The 14,556-nt window shown below is 53.6% G+C and overlaps 3 protein-coding genes across 19 annotated transcripts in view; 2 read left to right on the top strand and 1 right to left on the bottom strand.

Annotated features, from left to right (window-relative positions):
* Positions 1 to 352: 352 nt before the first annotated feature.
* ODAD3 (outer dynein arm docking complex subunit 3) lies at positions 353 to 9,201 on the top strand. Its single transcript, XM_005654766.4, has 13 exons — positions 353 to 723; positions 1,714 to 1,835; positions 1,938 to 2,015; positions 4,169 to 4,339; positions 4,429 to 4,530; positions 4,629 to 4,754; positions 4,965 to 5,087; positions 5,612 to 5,764; positions 6,959 to 7,119; positions 7,207 to 7,435; positions 8,003 to 8,158; positions 8,602 to 8,686; positions 8,836 to 9,201. The coding sequence occupies exons 1-13, from the start codon at positions 486 to 488 to the stop codon at positions 8,952 to 8,954; spliced, it is 1,863 nt and encodes a 620-aa protein (XP_005654823.1). The 5' UTR covers positions 353 to 485; the 3' UTR covers positions 8,955 to 9,201.
* LOC146405501 (uncharacterized) overlaps positions 1,801 to 14,556 on the bottom strand; it is a 27,608-nt gene continuing 14,852 nt past the window's right edge. The window contains exons 2-5 of one of the 3 annotated variants that reach the window (XM_085012981.1): positions 12,127 to 12,194; positions 10,109 to 10,247; positions 9,888 to 9,931; positions 1,801 to 1,931 (exon numbers count right to left, since the gene is read on the bottom strand). In XM_085012981.1, the coding sequence (XP_084869107.1) occupies positions 1,812 to 1,931; positions 9,888 to 9,931; positions 10,109 to 10,247; positions 12,127 to 12,147 (324 nt within the window). In that variant the 5' untranslated portion in view covers positions 12,148 to 12,194 and the 3' untranslated portion in view covers positions 1,801 to 1,811. Of the gene's footprint in view, positions 1,995 to 9,887; positions 9,932 to 10,108; positions 10,321 to 12,126; positions 12,195 to 14,556 lie in introns of those variants that run through there. The other 2 variants (XR_014837633.1, XR_014837634.1) reach the window with 2 other exon arrangements.
* Positions 9,688 to 14,556, top strand: part of RGL3 (ral guanine nucleotide dissociation stimulator like 3) — a 14,542-nt gene continuing 9,673 nt past the window's right edge. For 13 of the 15 annotated variants that reach the window (XR_014837620.1, XR_014837619.1, XR_014837618.1 and 10 more), the window contains exons 1-5: positions 9,688 to 9,757; positions 10,234 to 10,347; positions 10,945 to 11,168; positions 11,340 to 11,393; positions 11,507 to 11,721. Coding sequence is in view for 4 of the 15 variants with exons in the window: in XM_085012942.1 (XP_084869068.1) it covers positions 9,725 to 9,757; positions 10,234 to 10,347; positions 10,945 to 11,168; positions 11,340 to 11,393; positions 11,507 to 11,721 (640 nt within the window). In the remaining 11 variants the exon portion in view is untranslated. The remainder of the gene's footprint in view (positions 9,758 to 10,233; positions 10,348 to 10,944; positions 11,169 to 11,339; positions 11,394 to 11,506; positions 11,722 to 14,556) is intronic. The other 2 variants (XM_021083876.2, XM_085012944.1) reach the window with 2 other exon arrangements.

The raw sequence follows: 14,556 nt of genomic DNA, 5'->3' as shown, positions 1-14,556 counted from the left end.
GCCTGTGAAGCCTTAGAAGAAATCGTTCTGATGGTTCGCGCTTAATGGCGGCGCGAAGTGCCTCCATCTTGGGAGTGGCAGTTCTACAGTCGGACCAGAAAGTTCCTAAAAAATGCCCGTGAACCCATCGCGGGCTTAGGGCGGGCTTAGGGGTTGAGGGGTGGGAAAGAAAAGGAATAAGCACATGACACAAAAGTACCCCCCACCAACTTTCGGCAGAAAGGGTCTGCTCCGCCCCCGTTGGGACCGCCCCTCCACGCAGCGTGCGTCAGCCAGTGAGAGCGGTGGTGTGGAACGCGGGCGGTTTCCATGGGAACACTGGAGGAAGGAGGGGGAGATTACCTAGCAACCAGGAGATGCCGCGAGGCTCAGCCAAGCGGTCGACAAGTACGTTCCCAGAGCCGAGGAACCTGAGCTGACAGATCCCCAACAGAGGCGATTCCTAGTAGACCTAACTCTTTGCGGTCCTCGGCCTCAACCCAGTCATGACGTCTCCCCTGTGCTGGGCGGCCTCCGCCAACGCCATGCCTTCTCAGGACCAGGTTTCAGCCTCCTCCAAAGGCAGGGGCAATCAGGCTCAGGCCAAGGGGCATCCCCAAGGCAAGGGCTCGGTGCAGGCCTGGCAGTCACTCCATTCCAAGGCAGGACCCTTCCATGCCAGCGAAGGGAAGTCCACTGTGCACACGCAGGTGGCTGAGTTACAAAGGAAGATTCAACTATTAGGTAAGAGGGCTCCAGAGGGCACAGAAGTGTCAAGAGTCACCAGCTCATTGGCCTGGCATGGTGTGACTGGAATGTTTCACTGGCATTCATCCATGTGGCCAGTTTCTGGAGGCAAAAACTCATACTTCCTTATGGTTTTCCTCATCTCTCTTATGAAACTTTTCCTGAGCTCAGAACTGACTGGACTGCATTTCATACTTTTATGTGATTTCAACTCTTCTATCATGCATGGGGTGGTGAAAAACAGATTCCAGGGCCAGATTTTCTGGGTTCAGATCCTGGCTCTACATATACTAATTGTTTGACCTTCAGGAACTAAGAGTAATCTAATTGCTCCCAGGTTGTCCATTCATAAAAAGGAGATAGTAACCGTACAAGCCAATAGTTGAAATGAGTAAAGGACTTACAACGGTGCTTGACACATAGTAATGCTATATATTGTAAACCAGTGGTTCTCAATGGAAAAGGGCTGTTTTGGTTCCCAGGGGACATTTGGCAATGTCTGGAGACATTTTGGTTTGTCACATTGTTGGGGGGAGGGGATATGTTACTGACATCTAGTGGGTAGAGGCCAAGGATGCTGCTCAACATCTGACAATGCACAGGACAGCTCACCACAGCAAATAATTATCCCAAATGTCAGCCAAGGCTGGGAAATCCTAGTGCAAACCATTATTATTTTATTATTAGAAGGTAATTTTACATGGTGGTTGAAGGTATGGGCTGGGGAGTCAAACTGCTTATGACCTTGAACAACCTAATATACCTGAGTCTTCTAACCTCTAAAATGGGTATGGTATGTACACACACATATATATAGATATATACCTATTGGTACAGGGTATTTGATGAATAGGAAATTTATTAGTCCAGCATCCAATACATAACGTATGCCCAAAGTAAAATATTGTTACAATGTTGACAATTACGAAAATTGTCCCTCCCCTCTATGATGCTCTGCTTGTGCCTGCCCACCTCACCTGACCCCAGAGGGTGACCGGAAGGCCTTTTATGAGAGCACCCAGTGGAACATCAGGAAGAATCAGGAGACCATCAACCAGCTCCGAGAGGAGACCAGGGTGCTACAACTACAGCTGGCAGACCTGCTCCAGGTGAGGGTGAAGAAGCTCCAGGAGGCAGGGGCCAGCATCCTTGGGAGCTGAATAGTAGCAGTAGTCTGAATCAGTAGTGTGACTGGGTTCCTCTCTCTGCAGGGAGATGAGAAAGTGGTCCAGGCAGTGATTCGGGAATGGAAATCAGAGAAGCCATACCTGAAGAACAGGACAGGCCAGGTTTGCCCCACTCCCATTCCACTGACCATCTCCCTTCATTTCAAGCCTGGATCCCCACCCCACTCACCTCTCTGCCTCCCATCTCACCCTCTCCAATCCCTTCTCCACACCAGCCACTATTCATTTATTCATTCAATCTTTATCATGCACTGACCATGAGCCTGGCATGATGACCATGCAGTGGAGAAAACGGACCTTGTTGCCGCTCCCAAAAACCTTTATTTTAGTAGAAAAAAATAGACTCCCCCCAAATAAAACCAAGAAAAATGCAGAAACAAAGTAATTTTTTGTTATAAATGAATAAAATAAAACAGTGACTTACTAGAGATGGATGGGGACAGGGTTTGCCCTTTAAAATGTCGGGTGGGGGGCACCTTTGCTTTCTCTAAGGTGGTATTTGAGCTAAGAATGGAACAGCAGGTGATCATCTGGGGAGCGGGAGCATTCCAGGTAGATGGAACAGTAAGTGCAAAGTCCCTGGGGCAGGAACAAAGGTAGAGTGTTGGAGACGCAAAGGAGCTCACAGTGGTGGAATGGGAGTGAGTGAAGTGTGCTCAGTAGGAGGTGAGGTCAGGGAGGTTAGCAGGGGCAAAACCCTGAAGCAGGCCTCACTGGCCATGCTGGAGAGTGCAGGTTTTATACTAAGAAGCAGAGAAGTAGGAAATGGACTGTGAGGAGGTCATCTGAATAAAAGATGATGTTGGCTACACTAGGACAAAATTGGTAGAAATAGGAAGAAAGAGATCTCTCTGGGGTAACCTTTGAAATAGAACATAGAATTGCTGGGAGTTCCTATCGTGGCTCAGCAGAAACAAAATCCAATTAGTATCCATGAGGATGCAGGTTCAATCTCTGGCCTTGCTCAGTGGGTTGGGGATCCAGCATTGCCATGAGCTATGGTGTAGGCCGCAGTCACGGCTTGGATCTGACATTGATGTGGCTGTGGTGTAGGCTGGCAGCTGCAGCTCCAATTCAATCCCTAACCTGGGAACTTCCATATACTGAGGGTATGACCCTAAAAAGCAAAAAAAAAAAAAAAAAAAAACCCCAGGGAGTTCCCATCGTGGCACAGTGGTTAACGAATCCGACTAGGAACCAAGAGGTTGCGGGTTCGGTCCCTGGCCTTGCTCAGTGGGTTAACCATCCGGCGTTGCCGTGAGCTGTGGTGTAGGTTGCAGACGCGGCTTGGATCCCGCGTTGCTGTGGCTCTGGTGTAGGCCGGTGACTACAGCTCTGATTCGACCCCTAGCCTGGGAACTTCCATATGCCACAGGAGCGGCCCTAGAAATGGCAAAAAGACAAAAAAAAAACAAAAACAAAAAAAAAAAAAACCAGAGAATTGCTAACAAATGGGGTGTAGGTGGGAGAGGAAAAGAGATGAAGATGACATCAAGGTTTTGGACTTGAGCACCTGAAAGATTCAAGAAGGACAGCTCTGGGGAAAGATCAAGGACATACTCAATTTTGGACATAATGGTTTTGAGCTGCTTGTGGAGCATCTGGAAGGCAGTGTAGACACAGATATATCAGCCTGCAGTTTGGGGGGAGGCTAAATTTGTGTGAGGGGGTTTCTTTTCTTTTTATGGCCACACCTGCGACATATGGAAGTTCCCAGGCTAGGGGTTGAATCAGAGCTTTAGCTGCCAGCCTGCACCACAGCCACAGCAAAGCTGGATCTGAGCCACATCTGTGACCCACACCACAGGTTGCTGCAACACCGGATCCTTAACCCACTGAGTAAGTCCAGGGATTGAACCTGCATCCTCATGGATACTAGTCAGGTTCTTAACCCGCCGAGCCACAATGGGAACTCTGGGGAGGCTAAATTTGGCTGTCTTCAGTGTATAGGTGAGTTTTGAAACCCTGAGACTGGATAGGATCTCCAAGGAGGTGGGTGTGGACAGAGGAGAGACGAGCTTGGGGCTGTCTCTTCAAAGGCAAAGGAAGTGGATAAGAGGCAGCCAAGGAGGTGGGTGGAAAAATGGGTGGTGTGTGTCCTGGAAGCCACCAAAAGAGAGAATCTGCCAGAGAAGGAGGATCAGTCAGGTCAGGTGCTACTAAGAGACAGGGAAGATAAAAACCTAGATATAGGAGAAGGAAGGGAGGAAGGACTAGGTGGGGGGCTCACCCTGCTCTTGCTCCCCTCCCTCCAGCAGGCCCTGGAGCACCTGGACCACCAGCTGAGTGAGAAGGTGAAGCAGCTGAATGCTCTTCGGCACCAGCTGGGCTTGCGGCAGAAGTGGCTGGAGGAGCTCCAGCTGCAGCACAGTCTGCGTGAGCTGGAGATGGCAGAGGCACAAGATAGGAACACGGAGGTGGCCAAGGTAGGACCTGTGAGGTCTGCAGAGAGCTTGATTCCCTGGGGGAGGGATTGAGGTGGGAGGGGACCCAGCCCAGCCTTGCTTCCCTCTAGACCATGCGGAACCTGGAGAACCGCCTGGAGAAGGCCCTGATGAAGGCCGAAGAGGCAGAACACATCACCAATGTGTACCTGCAGCTCAAGGCCTATCTACAGGTAGGGACCAGGAAAGACTGGGGTTGGGGGCGGCAAGTGGGAGGGCCATCCTGGTTAGGGATAGTGGTCATGGGCCTCCCTTGTTCCCTGCATCCCAGGAGGAGAGCCTTCACTTGGAGAACCGGCTGGACTTCATGGAAGCTGAGGTGGTGAGAACGAAACATGAGCTGGAGGAACTGAACGTGGTGAATCAGGAAGCACTCAATGCCAGGGACATAGCCAAGGTGCCAGCCTGTGGGCCCCTGGGGGTCCTGCCCCTCCGCTGCCACGGTCATCTGGCCCTAGTATCTGAACTCCAGCTGTCCCCGAACTCATCCCATCTCTCTCCCAGAATCCCATAGCCTAACCCAACTGTCTCGGGTTAGGCCTGCAGCTCCCGCCCAGAGCCATGGTAGGTGCCAGCTGGTCCTGCTGTTTCCCTGCCTGCCCTCCAGAACCAGCTGCAGGATCTAGAAGAGACAGTATTACGAGAGCGCAAGAAGCGGGACCGATACCTGACCGAGTGCAAGAAGCGCGCTGAAGAGAGAAAACTCCAGAATGAACGCATGGAGCGAAAGGTGGGCGCACCAAGGATGCAGGGCTGCAACCCTAGCCAGCCCTTACTTTGACCCGGCCCTGCGGGGTCCCGGCCGCGCCCCTACGTTGGCCCTAGACCCTTCCCCAGTTCTGACCCTTCTTCTGACTCCGCCCCCATCTCCACCAGAAGTCAGGGCTCCTCCCACATCCATGACCCCGCCCTTCAGTCCTCCAAGTACTTTCGGGTTGGTCCTCATCCATCCCTACCGCAATTGGCCAGAGTCCGAAATTTGATCCTGCCTCTAGCCTGCCCCTTATTTACAGGCCCCACCCCCTGCTCCCTTGACCCCGCCCCTCTGCCCTGCCTCGGAGTCTCCTAGCCCTGACCTAGACTGTCAGGCATCTGACCCCTGTTTTGATGCCCTTACTTGGCCCCAAGCCTGGGTCCCACCCCCTTCCTCACCCCCGACTGAATACCCCCCCTTCCCGCCTACCCCCGCCGCGGCTTCTGTCAGGTGCCTTTGTCCGTAAGCTGACCTGGGCCCTGACCTCAACTCCCGAGCAGACCCAGCGCGAGGACGTGCTGCTGCACTCCGACGACACGCTCCAGGACAGCCAGCGCTCCAAGGAGGAGGAGCTGCGGCGGCGCTGGAGCATGTACCAGATGGAAGTGCTCTTCGGCAAGGTCAAGGACGCCACCGGCGTGGCAGAAACACACGTGAGTGCTGCCTGCGGCCTCTCCCAAGCCGACCTGAGCCTGGAAAGCCAACCCTTTCTGCAGGGGCAATTTCTCAGCACACAAACCTGCTCTCTTCTTAAAAAAACACCCCTTCCTGCTCCAGCTACTGCCCGGTTTCTCTGCTGCTTCTCACAGCAAAAGCCACGCGTGTGGAGTTATCTACACTGGCCATCATCCTCTCCTCCTGTTCCTGCTTACACCAGCTGACCTCTGTGGCATGTCAGCTCTAGGAGAACTGGGAGTGTTGTCTCTCTTCTCCTGGGTCCCCAGCACCTATAACAGGGTCTGGGGCACAGACGACTGCACAGTGCCAGCCTCAGTCCCAGATCAGCTAGGTCCCTGGTCTGGGGTCCCCTACTTGGAATTTTCTTCCTCAAAATTTTCTCTTTTTTCTTTCTTTTTTCTTTTTTGTTTTTGCTTTTGCTTTTGCTTTTTAGGGCTACACTCGCAGCATATGGAAATTCCCAGGCCAGGAGTTGAATCGGAGCTATAGCTGCCAATCTATACCACAGCCATAGCAACACAGGATCTGAGACATGTCTACACCACAGCTCACAGCTACACTGGATCCTTAACCCACTGAGAAAGGCCATGGATTCCTTGAAATTTTCTAAGACCATAGGTCCCTGGCTGGAAAACACTGTGATTCCCCTGGACCTCTGTTGGGTTTCTCCACTTTGGGCACCCTCGAATCTATTACTCCTCCCATGGGCTGACTCACAAGGGGTTCCAGAACTTGGACCTATGGGGTCATCTGGAGCACTGTAGTTGAGCACCTTTCCAGAAGTTGGCCTAATGGGCAGATCTCTCTCACAACCCCTTCCTGGAGGGGGCAAGAGTTACTGCCAGAATGTTGCTGGCACTATAGACTTTGGAAAGTAGCTGTGCTTCACTGCTGTCGCTGCCCCACAATGTGATTTTGGCTGATTCAATTTCCTTATCTAGACAAGGAAGGGGCCGTAAAAAATCATTCGTCCGGGGTCGCACACCCTGGACGACTCATACCAGTCCGACTCACAGACTGGCCACCAGTCCGACTCACAGAGCGCCTGAACACCAGTGGGCAGAAGCCACCAGCTCAGGCCACCTGTCCTGTGTGTCCGGGGGAAAGGAAGAGGGGTACACCCATGCCTGCATAGGCCCTGGCTCTGATTTGGGCTGGGCGGCCCGCAGGCGGTGGTGCGGCGGTTCCTGGCACAGGGAGAAACCTTCACACAGTTGGAGACACTCAAGATCGAGAACGAGCAGATGCTGCTGAGGCTGAAGCAAGAGAAGCAGAGGCTGCAGAAGGAGCTGGAAGACCTCAAGTACTCAGGAGAGGCCATGCTGATGAGGTGAGGCCCGGGTGCCTCAGGGAGAGAGTGGTGCCTTGTTGGGGAAGTTCAGTACTGCTCCCATCTCAGACTGCCTTCTTCCTGCAGCGAACAGAAGCTGCAAGTCGAGTTGCAGGAGCGCATCAAGGCGGAGGAGCAGCGGCGTGCTGATGTGCAGGATAGGCTGGAGCGTACCATGCGGGCAATGCATATGACCAAGGAGGCCCTGGAACACCTGGCAAGCAAGCTAGACCACATCACAGTAGCAGACTCCGCCCCTGAGGAAGCTCCGCCCAGAGCCCCGCAGGACGTGAGAGGCAGCTCCACCATCACGCAGGTGGATTCCCGCCCCAAAGTCCACTCAAGAGAACCCACCCCATGCCCTGTCCAGTACATGAGAGGCCCGAACACAGGGGAAACTCCAACCTGCTCCTCAGAGTCCTCAGCCAGCGTCCAAGAGGAGACCCCCTTACTCCTCAAGAGGCCCAGGACTTCAGAGACCTTATCCCATTTCAAGTCCCGCCTCCACAGGAAAGTCCTACCTTGCCCCCCACACCCACCGAAGACTTAAGAGAACCCCCCCTCCAATCCTGGAGCAGCCACAGACAAGAGAAGTCCCACCCTGCCCACTGCAGAGTCCCATTTCTTCAGAAGGTCAGCCTGACAATGGCCTTCCTCCCACTAAAAGACTCATCCCCCTCCCATTACCCCCTGGCTTGGGTCTCTGGAGTTCAGAGGCCTTGCCTCACAAGCGTAGCCTTTGTTCATAAAGGGTAGCACCGCTCTTGTTAGTCACCCCTCACTTCAAAGGCCTTATCCCTAAGAGGAAAAGCCCCCTGCCTGGGTGAGACCTTTCCTGGAGGCCCCGTCCCTCCTGGCTGACAGAGCTCCGCCCCTGCCACAGGAGGCCAGCGGCTTCGCGGGAAAGGAGCTGGATCCCAAGGCAAGTGACTATTTGCCCAACCTACTGGGCCTCGTGGAGGAAAAATTGTTGAAGCTGCAGGCGAAACTCCAGAACCACAATGTGCCAGAGATGCTGCGCCACATTGCCGACCGAGAGGTGCTCATTCAGCCAGAGGGTGGGGCTGAGGATGCAGGGGCTGGGGCGGAAAACCAGGGAGTCAGGACCACACTTTGGAGACCAGGGAGGGGGCCAGTGGGCTGGGAATGGGCTTCAGGGACAACGGGTGAGGTTTAAGGAGCCCAGATTGAGCCAGGAGAGTTTCCTGAGGGCCCTGGCAGCCCAGAAGTCTGGGCTTGTGGGGTACAGGGGTCAGGCCAAGGGGTAGGACCTAGAGACTAGGGGCGGGCCTGAAGGTGGGGTGTTGCTGGGCATCAGAGTGAGCACTGGGAACAAATGATACGGCTGTGCCCAAGGAAAACTTTACAGGAGTGGGCAGAGGTGCTGAATGGGATTGGGGTGTATCTTGGGGGGTGGGGGAGATGCACTTCCCTGCAGCCCTGTGCATTCACACTCTTCTCTCCCGCTCCCACCTCCCCCAGTTCTTCTCCACCCTAGAGGGAAAGCTGCCTTCCTACAACACCCGCATCGCCCTGCCTCTTGCTGGTCACAAGGACAAGTTCTTCGGTCTGTCTGGGCAGGAAAAGGGGGTGGGACTGGGGGCCCTAGCAGAGCTTTGGGAGGTAGTCAGGGACCGGACCTAGGGCCAAGGTGGGGGTGGGAAGGGAAAGCTGAGTCACGAAGGGGAACCTTGATCCCCTCATCGCCCTTCGCAGACGAAGAGGAGAGTGAGGAGGAAGACAACGAGGTGGTGACCCGTGCAGCGCTCAAGATGCGTTCCCAGAAATTAATCGAATCCCGCAGCAAGAGGCGCGGTCGCTCTCGGAAGTCCTAGACGCGCCCTCGCGCCCACCTGGCGCTTCCGGGCCCCTGCGGAGCACCCCCACCCCAATCCCTCTGGGCCCAGCTGCGGGCCCAAAGGGGGGCCCCTTCAAGGGCTGATCGCAGCCCGCACAAGGGAGCCGACTGGGCGGGTGACGCGAGGAGTGGAGAAGGGGGCTGGGCCGCCGGATGTTCCCACAGTAAATCTCAGGCTGGTCCGCACCAGCCTCAGAATCGCGCAATAAAGGTCACCAACAAGCCCCCTGTGTATTCCCCTCTCCTTGATCCTGCACTGCCCCAAAGACAGCTACCCCTCAAACCCAGGACCACAGATTCAGCTCTCTCTGACCTGGGGAGTGATGACTTCCATCAGCTAGGGACACCACTGAGCTCACCCTGTCCCTCCAGAAAAATGGGAGATGCCTCCATACCTGGAGCAGACCAGCCCTCCCCATCTAAGGTCTCAAGTCTGTCCCCCACTTAGCTATACACACTCCCCCACACACCTAAGGACACAAAAAAAGAGCCTGCCCCTAGGAGAGAGAGAGGGGCCTTTCTCCCGGTGCAGAATACACACCTATCCGGAGAGCCCAGGCTTCTCCAGGGGCCTGGGCTGGGAGCTGGGGTCCCACAGGGATATCCGAGAGCCCTGGGTCCACCCCGCTCCGCCCCCGCGCGGCCCGGCCGCCCCGCCCAGCCGGCCCAACGCCCAGCCACTGCCCGCGACCCGCAGGCCCTTCCGCCTCACTCAGCCGCGTCGGCGGAGCGGGACGGTTGCGGATCATGGAGCGGACAGCGGGCAAGGAGCTCGCCCTGGTAAGGGGAGCTGGGGCTCCGGGGTCTCACATCCCTGGCGGCTACCAGGTCCAGAAACTCCAGGTTCCTGCCCCCCTGGACCCCTTCTCCCCTCAAATCAGACCCTTCGGATCCTCTCTGGACTCCATACCTCGGTCCTCTGGGCCCCTGACCCAGTGAAGTGGCTGGTTCCTCCTAGGGATGGTGGGGGAAGAGGAGTTAGTTCTCTGAGCACAGGAGGGACCAGAGACAGACTCTGTAAGACTGGACCCTGGGACATTCCCAAAAGCCACCCTTTCCAAGGACCAGGGAGGAGGGTACCCATGGCACCCAGGGGACTTCCCTAGCCTGGACCCCTGCCTGGACTCTCACCGACTCTGGCCTGGAAGTGGGTGGATGAAACTGGCAGGTCCAGGCTTGAGTTTACCGGGAAGGTGGGGCGCTGCGGCGCATGGGACCATCTTCCTGCTTCATCTTGAGCCCAACTTTGCATCCAGGCACCGCTGCAGGACTGGGGTGAGGAGACAGAGGACGGCGCGGTATACAGTGTCTCTCTGCGGCGGCAGCGAAGTCAGCGTTTGAGTCTGGGGGCAGGCCCAGGGGGCACCCAGGTGAGGAAGGGGTTGGAGGGTGAGGCGCGGGCGGCAGGCTACCAGGTGAGGGCGGGGCGGAGTGGAAGGGCAGAGCCGTGGCCCGAAGGAGGGGTGGGCATTAGAGGCGACCAGGTCTGGATAGAGTGGGGCCTGGAGGTGGTCAGGTGAGTGGGGTAGATGAGTGAGGTGGGACCAGATGAGGTCGCAATGCCCTGTGGGACTTGGGGACAGAACTGCACGGCAGGGCCTAGGTAAGCCAGGTTTAGTGGGGCAGAGTTGGAGAGGAAGGAGTGGTCTTTAGAAGCGGCCAGGTGAGGGCCAGGTGGGGAGGAGGGATGGATGGAGAACGGGCCAGTGAAGCGTGGCAGAGGAGGGCTGAGAGCAGCCAGGGGACAGGTGGTGGGGGGGGCTTGTGAATGGGGTGGAGCCTGAGGGTGTCCAGGGTGGATTTGGGAGTGGGGTAGTTGTGCATGGAGCAGAATAATGAATCCAAGTGGCAGAATTCAGGAGAGAGGACAGGATCAGATGCAAGAGTGGTGCTTCCATGGACTTGATTGGAAAGGAGTGCCTGGGGCCACTCCTCTGTATTTCATTGCCTGTGTCCCCGCTCCACAGACCTCCAGCCCCGCTGCTGATACCTTCCTCCATTACCGCACCAGCAAGGTGCGGGCACTGAGGGCGGCACGGCTGGAGCGGCTGGTGCGGGAGTTGGTGTCTGGGGATCGAGAGCAGGACCCGGGCTTTGTGCCTGCCTTCCTGGCCACCCACCGGGCTTTTGTGCCCACTGCCCGCGTTCTGGGCCTTCTCCTGCCACCACCGCCACCGCCCCTGCCATCAGGGTTAGTACCAGGGAGACCCTCATGTTCCCACCCCAGACCCTCACCTAGATACTCTCTCTACTCCCTCCACCCCATTTGGAACCAGGAACCACCCCCAGCCCCAGAACCTTCCCCTAAGTCCCCTCCAGTCCCCTTTTTCTTCACCTGATTGAGGAGGAGGGCTTTTTCCAGGGTAGAGCTCAAGAAGACAGAGGGAAGAGATCTGAGCTTGAACAAGAACTTGAGGTTTGTTTCCCATCAAGCGGGGGTTAGGGGGTCCTAGAGGTCAAAGGTCGGATCTGAAGTGTAGGGGCTCCTGAGGTCCTGGCTGGGCTCTGAGGCCCTGCCCCTCTGGCCAGGGCTGTGGTGTCGGTGCTGGGCTCCTGGCTGCGGGACCACCCTCAGGATTTCCAGGACCCCCCAGCCCACTCGGACCTAGGCAGTGTCTGCACCTTTCTGAGCTGGGCAGCCCCATCAGGGGCTGAGGCCCAGGAGGCAGAAAAGCTGCTGGGAGATTTCCTGGAGGAGGCTGAGCAAGAGCAGGAAGAAGAGGAGCAGTCCCAGCCATGGGGAGGTGAGTTATTGCGGGAACTGATAGTGTCCTGAGCAGCCCTTTCCTGCATGCTCTCTCCCCCAGGGGCCTCCTCCCCTCAAGGAGCTACAGATCTTGGCCAAGGTTCTTAACCCTGTCTGAGCCTCAGTTTCCCCACCTGTAAAATGGGAATAATAACCCTCTGTCCAAAGTGTTGGCATTTGTCTATTACGTCCCCCACCCAACACACTCTCACTACCACTGAGTCAGGATACCCTGTGTTTCTGGCTACAAATCATTCTATTGCTACTTGCCTTAGGAGCCACAGAGACCTGGGTTCCAGTCCCAGGTCTGCCATTTGCTGACTGTGTGGCCTTGGATAAGCCACTTCACCTCTTTGAGCCTCAGTTTCCTTATCTGTGAAATGGGGGTAGCAATAGTACTTACCTCATTGGCCTCTTCATTCATTCAACAAATATTTAGCCACATAACAGTAGACAGGAGCTCCCAGGTTTCTGGAGGAAACAATCAGTAAACAAGTAAATAAATAAACATCGAGGGCTTAGCAAAGAGTATTCTTTTCATTATTGTTAGGATTCTTATTTAATAGAATCTACTACTTACAATGAAATTAATACAATAAATCATACTGGTTGTTTTTGTCTTTTTAGGGCCACATCCACAACATATGAAGATTTCCAGGCCAGGGATCGAATTGGGGCTGTAGCCACCAGCCCACACCACAGCCACAGCAACACCAGATCTGAGCTGCATCTGCAACCTACACCACAGCTCACAGCAATGCCGGATCCTTAACCCACTGAGGGAGGCTGGGGATCCAACCTGCATCCTTATGATTATTAGCCAAATTTATTCCTGCTGAGCCACGATGGGAACTCCCCATTACTGGTATTTTCTAGTAAAGCAGGTGTCAGCAAACTGTCTGGTCCTTTATAGAAAATTTTGCCAAGGACTTCCCATTGTGGCTCAGTGGTAATGAACCCAACTAGCCTCCATGAGGACACAGGCTCTATCCCTGGCCTGGTTCAGTGAGTTAAAGGATCCAGTGTGGCCATGAGCTGTGGTGTAGGTCATAGATGCAGCTCAGATCCTTGCTGTGGCTGTGGCATAGGCTGGTGGCTACCTCTGATTTGACCCCTGGCCCAGGAATTTCTGTATGTCGAGGGTGCAGCCCTAAAAAGACAAAAAGAAAAAGAAAAAAAGAAAAGTTTGCCAACCTCTGTTGTAGAGAGCTTTAGGGGGAAGGAAAAATATCCACATACTTCATTTAGGTGTTTGTTCAATTGTCACCTCCTCATATATGCTTTCTCAGATCTTCTCCCAACAAATTCAGCCTCCCACTCTGAGTCCTGTTACCTGCCTATTTTTTGTCATAGCACCCATTGGCCTTATCCCTAGCTCTGTCCCCAGGGTCAGTTACAACACAGCTTTGTTGACTGAATAATTACATCCTGCTTATAAAGCATCCTCTTTCACCCTTCTGTGCTTGATCCGATCCCTATCACAAAAGCATCTATAAACCCTAATCCCCAGTTTTTAATCCTAAGATTAAAGTGGCTACACTCCTCTCTGCTTTACAAAGTAGCAGCCACTTCTCTCTCTGGGTGACAAAGTCTCAGTTATTTATGTATATTTGATCCTTCCATCTTTCCTCCTGGTTACTAAATATCTTTCTTCCTGTACCTTCAAGATTTCACCAACTGACTGAAAATCATCAGAGCTGTATAGTCTGCCAGCCACTAGCCCTGTGTGGCTATTGAAACTGAATTTAAATTAATTAACCCTAAAAAATAAAAATAAAAATTCAGTGCTTTGGTCACACTAGCTACCTTTCTAGTGCTTAGTAGCCACACTGGACAGCACTGGTAGAAAATACTTTCTCAGTTCCCTCTGTGGTGCCACAGGATTGGTGGCATCTTTGCAGAGCCAGGTTGCAGGTTCGATCCTGGTCCAGCACAGTAATTTAAAGGATCCAGCATTTCCTCATCTGTAGTGTAGTTTGCAACTGTGGCTCAGATCTGATCTCTAGCCCAGGAACTCCATATGCCTTGGGGCAGCCAAAAATGAAAAAAAAGAAGAAGAAGAAGAAAGAAAGAAAAGAATATACTTCCACCACTGCAGAAAATTCTATTGAAAGTGCAGCCCTAAGCTATGAGTTATTGAAGTGAAAAGAGAAAATGAACATTTATTGAACATTGACTGTATGCCAGGCTCTGGGAACCTTAACATCTTTATTTTAGGGTTCCTTGTTACCATGGAAAATTTAAGACATATAGAGAAGTGGGGAGAAATAGTGGAAAGACTACTCAAATACCCATTGCTCATCTTCAACAATTATCAATTAGACCAAAAAAAAAAATCTTGTTCAGGATGATTTGTAGGCAAATCCTAGGTAAATCCCAGACTTGTGTCATGTCACACACAAATACTTTGGTTGGCACCTGCAATTGAAAAGGACTTTTAAAAGATATAGCCTTCATGCCCACAATCATTTCCAATGAAATCAGCAGTAATTACGTAATCTCAAGAAATAGTCATATTCATGCCAGTAGCGTGACCAAAAAAATACTCATATTCAAATCCTCCTATTGTTCTTTGTGGGTTTTTTTTGGAGGGGGTTGGTTTTTGTTTGTTTGTTTGTTTTTGGCCACCCCATGGCATATAGAGATCCCTGGCCAGGGATCATATCTGAACCACAGGTGTGGCATAGGTCACAGCTGCTACAATGCCAGATCCTTTAACCCACTGTGCCAGCTGTGGTTTGAACCTGAGTCCTGGAGCTGCAGAGACACCACCACAGCAGGAACTCCGTCCTTTTTTTGGCTGCACTTTCAGCACGTGGAATTTCCTGAACCA

This window comes from Sus scrofa, chromosome 2 (assembly GCF_054392235.1).
Source record: "Sus scrofa isolate SSC_HxYL_T2T_F1_AM1 chromosome 2, Sscrofa_HxYL_maternal_Yorkshire_Landrace_v2.0, whole genome shotgun sequence".
Lineage (NCBI taxonomy): Eukaryota > Metazoa > Chordata > Mammalia > Artiodactyla > Suidae > Sus > Sus scrofa.
The sequence above is the reverse complement of the archived record's forward strand: the minus strand, read 5'-3'. Positions and strand labels throughout refer to the sequence as shown.